An 11156-nucleotide genomic window follows, 5' to 3' on the forward strand; every position below is an offset into this window, starting at 1 on the left:
GTATTGGAAGCTCAAAGTCCTAACCACGGGACCACTAGGGAAGTCCCCCACGCTCTCTTTAGACTGCTGCTTTCGCCCCTGTGGTCAGAGGATGCCTCCTCTAGCACCAGATATGGTGCCCGCTTGTACAAAAGGCAAGAAGGAGAGAAAGTGAAAGTGTTAGTCGCTCAGTCGTGTCTGAAGACTCTTTGTGACCCCATGGACTGTAATCCGCCAGACTCCTCTGTTCATGGAATTCTCCAGGCAAGAATACTGGAGTAGGTAGCCATTCCCTTCTCCAGGGGATCTTCCTGACCCAGGGATTGAAGCTGGGTATCCTGCATTGTGGGCAGATTTTTCACTGTCCGAGCCACCGGGGAAGAAGGAGAGGGATCTGGCTAAATGAAACCATTCCTTTGTGACATCTTCCCCAGGACTCACATTCAAAGATGCCTCTTGCTGGCCAGGACTGGAGAACGTGGCCTCCACTGCCAGCAAGAAGGACAGGGAGGTGGAAGTATTTTAATCATGCGCATTCCCTGATGGTGTAGTGGTTTGAATGCGGCCCCCACCACCACCATCACCGAAAGATATGTCCACCTAGAAACTCTGGTTGTGAACTCAGTTGGAAAAGGGTCTTTGTGGATGTCATTAGATTAAAGATCTTGAGATGAGGCCATCCTGGATATCTGGGTAGACCCTAAGTCCAATGATGTGTCCTTATAAGAGACACTTAGAAGACACAGAAGAGGACACAGACACACAGAGGAGAAGGCCATGTGAAGATGGAGGCAGCGATGGGGGCGATGCTGCCACAAGGCAAGGCACACCTGGGGCCACCAAAAGTGGAAAGAGGCAAAGAAGCCTCCTCTCCTAGAGACTTTAGAGGGAACGTGGCCCTGCAGACACCTTGATTTCAACTTCTGCCCTCCAGAAGTGTGAGAGAATAAAATTCTCTTGCTTTAAGCCACAAAATATATGTACATTGCATAGTCCCAATCTGAACAAAAATACCTAGGTGCTTTTGCAAGTAAGAAGGGGCAGTTTTGGCAGGCAACTACCAAGACATGCCATTTTCCAGGCAAGAGTACTGGAGTGGGTTGCTATTTCCTTCTCCAAGGGTTCCTTTCCCAACCCAGGGATCGAACCCAGGTCTCCCACATTACAGGCAGACGCTTTACCGCCTGAGCCATCAGAGAAGCCCTAGACCGAAAAGCAAATCTCCATAAATACTTAACATTCAACAACATAAAGATCACACACTCTGCTTGTGGTGTGTTACGTGTGTGTACACGTGCTCAGTCGTGTCTGAGTCTCTGTGACCCCAGGGACTGCAGCCCACCAGGATCCATGGGATTTCCCAGGCAAGAATACTGGAGTGGGTTGCCATTTCCTTCTCCAGGGGATCTTCCCAACCCAGGGATAGAACCCTCCTCTCCTGCATTGGCAGGCGATTCTTCACCACTGAGCCACCAAAGAGGATGTCGCTAAAGGTGTACTAGGCGAGATGATTACCGCCCCGGGTGTTTAGTCTGTAGAAACAGGAGGTTAATCAGCAAGGGGCCCTTCCATGGGCAGAGACACAGACAGAGGCAGGTCGCCGGTCCTGACGTTTTCTCCCCTGGCGTGAACCCTCTTGTGCACGCTGAGTGAAGAGCTGTGTCGGAAGGCTTTGTCACACTGAGTGCATTCGTAGGGTCTCCCCGTGGTGTGGGTTCTCACGTGGACGATGAGGTGCGAGGACTGGCCGAAGGCTCGCCCGCACTGCGGGCACACGTAGGGCTTCTTGCCGGTGTGGGTCCTCGCGTGCTTCCTGAGGGACGAGGGCTCGCCGAAGGCGCGCCCGCACTCCGGGCACGGGTAGGGCTTCTCTCCGGTGTGGATCCGCATGTGACTCTTGAGGGTGGAGAGCCGACTCAGGACCTGCCCGCAGGTGGCGCACTCGTAGAGCTTCTCGCCGGTGTGGATCCGCTTGTGCACGTTCAGGTTGGTGCTGGTGCGGAAGGGCTTCCCGCAGTGGGTGCACTGGTAGGGCTTCTCTCGGGTGTGGGTCCGCACGTGCGTCTTCAGCGACGAGTGCTCCCGGAAGGTCTTCCCACAGTGGCCGCACTCGAAGGGCTTCTCTCCGGTGTGGGTCCGCATGTGGCTCCTCAGCGAGGACGGCTGGGTGAAAGCCTTGCCACAGTCCTTGCACGAGTAGGGCTTCTCGCCCATGTGGTTCCTCTGGTGCAGGATCAGGTTGAAGTTCCTCGTGAAGGTCTTCCCGCACTGGCTGCACTCGAAGGGCTTCTCGCCGCCGTGGGTCTTCAGGTGGCGCCGCAGGTTGGAGAAGTACTTGAAGGCCTGCCGGCACTCCTGACACTCGAAGCATTTCTCCGCGGTGTGCGTCTTCTCGTGCCGGATGAGCTCGGAGCTGTACCGGAAGGATCTTGCACATTTGTCGCACGTGTAGGTTTTGTCCCCGCTGGGGACTTTCTCAGGCACGATGAGGCGGGTGGTCCGGAGGAAGGATTTTCGGCTCTCTCGACCTTCAAAGGGGCTTCCTTCAGCAGGAAATCGCGGGTACTGAAAAAGCGGTTTGATGCTGTCAAAGGGCTTCCCAAGCTCATCATATTTATAGAGGTTTTCTCCGACCTGAGGTGGCTCCTGTCCAGTGAGGAAAATGGGAAGACCAGAGGCTTTACTGCAGTCACAGGTATTCTCCCACAAGCAAATTGTGTGTAGGAGAGAGGCAGTCCTATAGCTCAAACTTCTACTGTCCTAGTGTATCTCTGCCATTTCTACACTGAGTTCCTTCAAGAGGATACTTTGCCACAAAGAGCTATCATTTTCATTACATTCATGGGACTTCTTAGAAGTAGATTTTTTTTTTAATTGTTAAAGGTTAAATTAAGTCTTGAATGCTCTACATCTCTGTCAGATTTACAAAAATGGTAAACTTTGCACTGTTTACAACAGCCAAGACATGGGAGCAACCTAAATGTCCATCGTGTCGATAAAGAAGATAAAGTAATGGAATACTACTCAGCCATTAAAAGAATGAAATAATGCCATCTGCAGCAATATGGATGGACACAGAGACTGTCACATGGAGTGAAGTAAGTCAGAATAGGAGAACTATTGTATGACATGCCTTATACATGGAATCTAAAAATAAATTATATTAATGACCTCACTTGCAAAACACAAACAGACTCACAGACTTAACAGTACAAACTTATGGCTGCTGACTGGAGGGGGGTGGTGCGGGGCAGAGGGGGGTGGACAGGAAGGGACAGTTATGGAGTTTGGGTTGGGATGGACATGTACACACTGCTGTATCTAAAATTGATAACCAACAAGGACCTATTGTAGAGCACAGGAAACTTTGCTCAATGTTATGTGGCAGCCTAGATTGGAGGGGAGTTTGGGGGAGAATGGAGACATGCATATGTATGACTGAATCCCTTCACTGTTCTCCTGAAACTGAACATTCACCTGAAACACAACATTATTAATCGGCTGTATCCCAATACAAAATAAAAAGGTTTTAAAACCGATTAGCTTTGGGAACTCTGTGAGACACATCTTGATCTACATTTAGAGTTTTTTTCCCCCAATTCATGACATTCACAGGCTCTCTCCCAACAAACTGCCTTCTCCTAGGTGAGTACCACTTGCCTTGAATCTGTCTCTGAGCTTCTTGAGTTTCTAGCCTACAGCAATTCCTACTGTAGAGGACCAAGAATAATCCCTTGTGCCTTACCCTTTTCATGCCAATGGATGGAATCGCTGCCAAAATATCTTGATTAGGAATTGAGTCTTGGTGTTGAAGGTGAGGACCTGGAATGAATTAAGGGGGAGGAAATATCAAGTGCACAGGGAATGAAACTCTGGGGTCAGAAGGACCAGTAAGCTAGATACATGCAGATTTTTTTAATATTGATCCTAAATATGTGAAGAAACTGAATAAGAGGAACATATCAGGACTTCCCTGGTCCAGTGGTTAAGACACCACACTTCCAATGCAGAGGGTCCAGGTTCGATCTCTGGTTGGGGGACTAAGTTCTCACAGGCCACGTGATGTAGCCAAAAAATAATTTAAAAAAAAAAAAGGAACATATTAAGGAGCAAAAAAAATTTTAAGCTGTTTGGCTATGTGAAGAGTTAAGTAATCACAGGAACAAGGAGTGGAAATAGTAGATAATTTTCTAAGAAAAGATTCCATGAAGACTGAACCTGATGTTGAGAGAAAGTATTAGTTAAAAACATAGTGGGGAAGAACTGGATGAAATTTACACATGAAAGTGCTGAATGTAAAAAGGAGGTAGGATAATTTACTCTATGCTCTATGAAGCCAGAGTAAAGTGTTAGAGGTAAAAAAGCAAGGGAAAGAGTAAAGAAAGTGAAATTTACTGAGGAAGCTCAACCTAACTGCCTTCCCCATCAAGGATACTGAAAGTGTTTCTAAATCTTACACACTCATCTTAGCACCCAGAGCTGGTGCTCCCCTCGCCTGCCTAGTGCTCACCTAACTGGGCTCCTGGGAAGACCCCTCTCTCAGTGACGCACAGCTCTTCTCTTTGCTCCATATGGGAAGACATCCTGGTTTTGCAGAGTTGATCACCTGCTTATGGGAAAAGATGCAGGGTGTGAGCAGACTGTGCCTGCCATGCAACAGGGGCTGATACTCTGAAGTCTTCAGGGTCACTGGAGATGGAAACAGCAAAAAGGGCACACCTACATTCTGATGTAGGCTTCCTTCACAAAGGAACTAAGGTACAAGCTCCCTCAATGGGTCCCAAAGAACAGTAGGACTCTCTAATCCCCACAACCCAGGGCCCAGCTCAAGAAGGCACTTAAGAAGCCCAGGAAGAGCAGACAAGCCTTCATTTCCATGAGGAAGCCACAAGACTATAATAAGCACCATGATGGCAGGACCTCTCTGTCTCTTCACCTCTGGATTCCCCAGACCAGCACAGTTCTGGGAACCCACAGTGGCTGCATGAATGTGTGCATGAAGCAGCAAGGCCGGCCTTACCCACAGAGGCCAGGTTCCTGTAGTTCTCCAGCATCACGTCTCTGTATAGGCTTTTCTGGGCAGAGTCTAGAAACAGCCATTCTTCCGGTGTGAACAGCACGGCCACATCCGCGAAGGTGACTGGCTCCTAAAATGCACATCCAGGAGCTCAGCCAGAGGCCAGCCCCTCCAGGACTCAAGAGGACAGTGAGGGGCTTGCAGGCCTGGGGAAGGGAGACTCCCATGCACAGGATGTTCAGATGTAGTTCTAAGGTCCCTCAGCTCAGGCCTCAGAACTGCAACTTTTCTCCATCTATTCTTCCCTCCAAAAATGAGAGCGTCCTGAAGTGTGGCAGCCAAGGACCTCAACTTCATGACAGGACTTAGCTACTAACAACTAGCCAGGACTTCCCTGGTGGCATAGTGGGTAAGAATCTGCCTGCCAATGCAAGGGACACAGGTTCGATTCCTGGTCCAGGAAGATCCCACATGCCATGGGGAGACTAAGCCCATGTGTCACAACTACTGAAGCCTGTGTGCCCAGAGCCCATGCACCACAAGAAGAGCAGCCACTGCAATGAGAAGCCCATGCACTGCAACGAAGAGTGGCCCTTGCTCGCTGCAACGAGAGAAAGCCTGAGCGCAGCTACAAAGACCCAGTGCAGCCAAAAGTAAATAAATGATTTAAAATAAAACAACAACTAGCCTGGAAATCCTTGCCCCTAACCCCAGGGTCCAGCAGGTGAGGTCGCTGCTCACCCACCACTAGAGGCCCAGTGCCTGGAAGCCTAGAGACCAGCCCTGTGGGGTTGAGAAGCTCCCAGACAAGGGGAGGGGACAAGGAGACAAAGCAGGAAGAAGAGCAAGGACTTCCAGCTTACCTGTGGACAGGTGGCCAGTCTCCCAGGAGTCATGGCTGCTTCTTCCATGCTCTCCTTCTGGAGCCAGGCAGGGCCCTGAGCAGACAGAGCTGCAGAAGAACAGGAGAGCCGTGAGGGTCTCAGCAGCAGGGCTGAGGCTGCCCACCGTGACTGTGGGTGACCACAGGTGCACACACACCCTTGGACAAGCACACACACACGTACTGTACACTGAGATGTGCATGCACATATGCTTGCACACACCCACAGCTACTTGGGCACGTGGGCACACTCACCCACACCAGTACCCACACATGCATACACTATGTGCAGAGACACACACACACAGACACCACTAGAGGCCCAGCACCACACATATACAAGCACACACACAAACACACAGAAACATACAGAAACACACACAGCTCTTTCATCTCGGCCGCCAATATGCCAACCAAACTAAGGAAGACCTGAAAACTTGGAGGCCACATGAGCCACGGCTGCATCATGGGAAACACCCAGGAAGCTGAGCTAACACTGGTGGCCTACTTCACCACAGGATCAACTTGAACGAATATCACCCAGGAGACGTTGGGAAAGTCGGTACAAGGCATTACCATTTAAAGGGGAACCAGAGCTTCTGTGCAACTGTCAACCTTGATAAACTGTTGACCTTAGTCGGTGAGAAGATCCAGATAAGTGCTGTTGAGGATAAGACTGAAGCTGTCCTATCACTGATGTGATCAGAAAGATCTGGGAAACAAAAAGCTCCCAAAGCAGCCTGTCATCATGAAGGCCAAATTCTACAGCAGAAGAGCTGAGAAGAAGACTAAGGGTGTGGGAGGGGCTTGCAGAGAAGGAAACGGCAACCCACTTCAGTATTCTTGCCTGGGAAATCCCAGGGACAGAAGAGCCTGGCGGGCTACAGTCCATGAGGTCAAAAGGGGTTGGACATGACTTAGCAACTGAACACCACCACACCAGCTGGAAGCCACATGGTGGGAAATTCATTAAATGTCAAGTGCTTCTGCATGGAACTCTGTTCAATGTTATGTGGCAGCCCGGATGGGAGGGGAGTTTGGGGGACAACGGATACGTGTATACATATGGCTGAGTCCTATATATATGATTCGGCTTCACAGTTCACCTGAAACTATCACATCATTATCACATCACATTATCACTGGCTATACCCCAATGAAAACTAAAATGTTTTTATTTTTAATGTTAACAAGTGCTTTAAAAAAAGAAACACACACACATTTCCTCCATTCCAAATCTCTGGAGCCACAGTCTTGATCCACCAACAGATGCTGAGGTTTCTACAGTGCCCCTTTCTCCCCCTTGACTCAGCCCTGAGTCAGCTGTTCCTCCCTGACTACAGGGCCCCTTCCTCTGCCCCAACTCTGCAGGGTTGGTACCGCCCAGGACTTACCACAAGCAGAGCACAGAAACCACCACTTCCCTGGGAGCCTGCCTGAGAAGAAAGTGTCCTTCCTTTCCCGTCTTCAAATCGATAACATTCTTCCCCTACACCAGGCTCCTCACTCTGGCCTGTTATAGAGAAGTGATGCCCCACAATCCCATCTCCCGATACCCCCACTTCCCCTCTCAGTGGGACCTTTCCCTTGGTCATTAAATCTGAACCACGTCCAATCCCTGATCCCATGGTATTAGTTTCCCAGGGCAGGTATTAAAAAAAAAAAAAAAAAAAACCCACAAGAGGGTGGCTTAAAACAACAGAATTGTATTCTCTCAGAGTTCCAGCAGCCAGAAGTCCAGGATCAAGCCGTTGGAGGGGCCACACTCCCTCTCAGACTCCGGCTGAGTCATTCCTTGCCTTTTCTTGGCTTATGGTGGTGGTTGTTATTCAGTCCTTAAGTCGTATCCGACTCTTTGCAACCCCAAAGACTGCAGCACACCAAGTTCCCCTGTCCTTCACTACCTCCCAGAGTTTGCTCAGATTCACATCCATTGAGTCGGAGATGCCATCTAACCATCTCATTCTCTGTCGCCCCCTTCTCCTGCCCTCAATCTTTCCCAGCATCAGGGTCTTTTCCAGTGAGTCAGGTCTTCGCATCACGTGGCCAAACTATTGGAGCATCAGCTTCAGCATCAGTCCTTCCAATGAATATTCAGGACTGATTTCCTTTCGGGTTGACTGGTTTGATCTCCGTGCAGCCGAAGGGACTCTCAAGAGTCTCCTCCAGCACCACAATTCAAACACATCAATTCTTTGGCACTCAGCCTTCTTTATGGTCCAACTCTCACATCCATACATGACTACTGGAAAAACCTTGGCTTCTGGTGGTGAAGGTCAATCCTGGGCTTATAACTGCGTCCCTCAAATTGCTGCCTCTGTTGTCATGTGACCTTCTCCCCCACGTGTCCCTGTCTTCACAAGGCATCTTCCCCTTTTTAAAATGGCATCGTTCATGTGGGATTAGGGTCCACTGTCATGACCTCACCTTAACCTGATGTCATCTGTGAAGACTCTATTTCCAAACAAGGTCACGTTCACAGGTACCAGGGGTTAGAACTTCAATAGGGTCTGGTCGGGGGAGGGGGCGGGGGGCACAATACAGTTATAATACCCCACCTCTCCCTCTGGCTACTGTTTTATCTCTCCGTTCCCCATCATGGGCAAACTCTGTACTCATTCCCTCACCTCGTATTCAGTTCCAAAACACCACCATTCAACGACCAGCACCTCACTAGAGTCCCCTGTGACCTCCATCTCCAGGGAGGATCTAGTAGAAATGTTCAGTCGTCCAATCCCCCTATGTTAAAGCCCACCCCACCTAGGCTTAGGAGGGCTTCCCTGGTGGCTCAGTTGGTAAAGTATCTGTCTGCAATGCGGGAGACCTGGGTCAGGAAGATCCCCCTGGAGAAGAGAATGGCAACCCACTCCAGTATTCTTGCCTGGAAAATCCCCTGGACAGAGGAGCCTGGCAGGCTACAGTCCATAGGGTCTCAGAGAGTCGGACAAGAAAGAGCGACTAAACATTTCCACTTTGCTGGGCTTCGGCACCCAACCCCAGCCTCCTCCACTCCTGCGCAAGTTCCTGCCCCGTCACTTGCTGGTGTCCTATCAGAACGCCAGCATGCTTCTCCTGCATTGGCAGGTGGGTTCTTTACTGCTGAGCCACCAGGGAAGCCCCCAGTCCCCCTCCCATAAGTGCCCCCAGTTGTCTGGTAAATGAATGTATACATGACCCACCAAACTATCTCAACTTGACCTCCTGAATATATCTTACATAGTTCCATGCTTCCCTCAGAGAAGGCAATGGTAACCCACTCCAGTACTCTTGCCTGGAAAATCCCATGGACGGAGGAGCCTGGTAGGCTGCGGTCCATGGGGTCTCGAAGAGTCGGGCACCACTGAGCTACTTCACTTTCACTTTTCACTTTCATTCACTGGAGAAGGAAATGGCAACTCACTCCAGTGTTCTTGCCTGGAGAATCCCAGGGACGGGGGAGCCTGATAGGCTGCCATCTATGGGGTCACACAGAGTCAGACACAACTGAAGCGACTTAGCAGCAGCAGCAGCAGCATGCTTCCCTACTGTGCAGACATAAGTTAACACAGCCCTCCTGACTGCTCTCCTTAGCAAGGCCAGCTGGCAAGGCTGGCCCTTAGCTGGCCTCTGGGAACTTGGATTTCTTTTTGCTTTTCTTTTCTTTTTTTTTTTTTTTTTTTTTTGGCTGCACTGCACAGCATGTGGAATCTTAGTTCCCTGACCAGGGATTGAACTCATGCCCCCTGCATTGGAAGTGTGGAGTCTTAACCACTGGACCGCCAGGGAAGTCCCACAACTTGGATTTTGAGACAGTTCCCCCGACCCTAACTGGTAAGAGGGGCTCACTCTGCTTAAACTGTCTGTACAAACAATGAGGTCCATGTTGGATGCCTTCTTTCTTTCCAGAAGCCTGGAGTTTAGGTATGTGCTGGGCAGATGGTGCCTACACGACCAGCCCCCAGGGAAAACCCTGGGCTCTGAGTCTATAATGAACCTCCCTGTAAATTTCACTGTGCACATGTTGTCACAGCTTACTGCTGAAGGAATTCAGCATGTCCTGTGTGGCTCCACTAGGAGAGGACTCTGAAAGCTTGTGCCTGGGTTCCTCCAGGTGTCACCCCAAAAGCCTTTTCCCTTTGCTGATTTTGCTTTGCATTCCTTCACTGGAAAAAATCAGAGCCATGAGTACAACATTAAGCTGAGTTTGGGGCGTGGCCTTAGGGACCCCTGAAATGCCTACACCATACGCACTCCCCAGTCAGACTGGGAGATCCCTGAGGGAGGGTGTCAGGGGTTTGTCTGCAATTGTTTCCCAGTGCCCTTCTCACCACGGGATGACAGTCTAGAGCACTTCCACAGTACTTTAAGAGCAAAGAGTACTCCATGAGTACTTTATAGCACAGATGGCCAAAAACCACATAAAAAGATGCACAACATCGCTAGTCATCAAAGACGTGCAAATCAAAACTACAGTCAAGCATCACCTCACGCCTGTCAAGATGGCCATGATCAAAAAATCTACAAACAATAAATGCTGGAGAAGATGTGGAAAAAAGGGAACCCTCCTTCACTGTTGGTGGGAATGTAAATTGATAACAGTCACTGTGGAGAACAGTATGGAGGCTCCTTAAGAAACTAAAAATAGTACTACCATATGACTCAGCAACCCCTCTCCTGGACATATACCTGGAGAAAATCATAATTCAAAAAGATATATGCACTCCAGTGTTCACTGCAGCACTATTCACAATAGCCAGGATACCGAACCAACCTAAATGTTCATTGAGAGAGAAACGGATAAAGAAGACCTGGTATATATATACAATGGAATACTGTATGTGCTACATTTTTAGTTGTGTCCAACTTTTGTGACTCCATAGCCTGTGGCACGCCAGGCTCTCCTGTCCATGGGATTCTCTAGGCAAGAATACTGGAGTGGGTTGTCATGCCCTCCTCCAGGGGATCTTCCCAACCCAGGGATCAAACCCACATCTCTTTTGTCTCCTGCATTGGCAGGCAGGTTCTTTACCACGAGTGCCACCTGGGGAGCCCATAAATGATGAGATGACTTTATATATTCTCTCCCTAAGACAACGACTGCAGTCAGAAGAAAGGAAGGTGTATCCAAGTTCCCAGACACAGCAGAACATAACACAGCAGGGCCCTCTGGCTGTAATTCCACCAGGCGCTCACTCACCAGCACCCCCAGCCCTCCACAGTCTGAGGAGGCCCAGTGCAGGCTCCGGCGTGGCCACCCTCTGCATCTGCACAGCCACCTTCAGCCCCCGGACAGAGTGA

At 49.8% G+C, this 11156-nt stretch overlaps 1 protein-coding gene and 1 pseudogene across 1 annotated transcript; one reads left to right on the forward strand and one right to left on the reverse strand.

Annotated features, from left to right (window-relative positions):
- Positions 1-1420: 1420 nt before the first annotated feature.
- LOC122700002 (zinc finger protein 333-like) lies at positions 1421-6082 on the reverse strand. Its single transcript, XM_043912509.1, has 6 exons — positions 6064-6082; positions 5860-5948; positions 5000-5126; positions 4490-4585; positions 3725-3801; positions 1421-2625 (listed from the first exon to the last, which is right to left on the reverse strand). Exons 1-6 carry the CDS (start codon positions 6080-6082, stop codon positions 1528-1530), a joined length of 1506 nt encoding a protein of 501 aa, XP_043768444.1. The 3' UTR covers positions 1421-1527.
- Positions 6083-6285: 203 nt separating this feature from the next.
- On the forward strand, positions 6286-11156 carry LOC122700004 (annotated as a pseudogene).

The sequence above is a fragment of the Cervus elaphus genome, chromosome 9 (genome assembly GCF_910594005.1).
Source record: "Cervus elaphus chromosome 9, mCerEla1.1, whole genome shotgun sequence".
NCBI classification, from domain to species: domain Eukaryota; kingdom Metazoa; phylum Chordata; class Mammalia; order Artiodactyla; family Cervidae; genus Cervus; species Cervus elaphus.

What these genes read in the sequence shown, in the direction of transcription:
- LOC122700002 (XM_043912509.1), bottom strand. An exon ending in CTTCCCAGGAGCCCAGTTAG is followed by an intron (nt 3,802 to 4,489) that starts GTGAGCACTAGG and finishes AATTCATTCCAG; the next exon opens with GTCCTCACCTTCAACACCAA. An exon ending in CATCCATTGGCATGAAAAGG is followed by an intron (nt 2,626 to 3,724) that starts GTAAGGCACAAG and finishes CTCACTGGACAG; the next exon opens with GAGCCACCTCAGGTCGGAGA.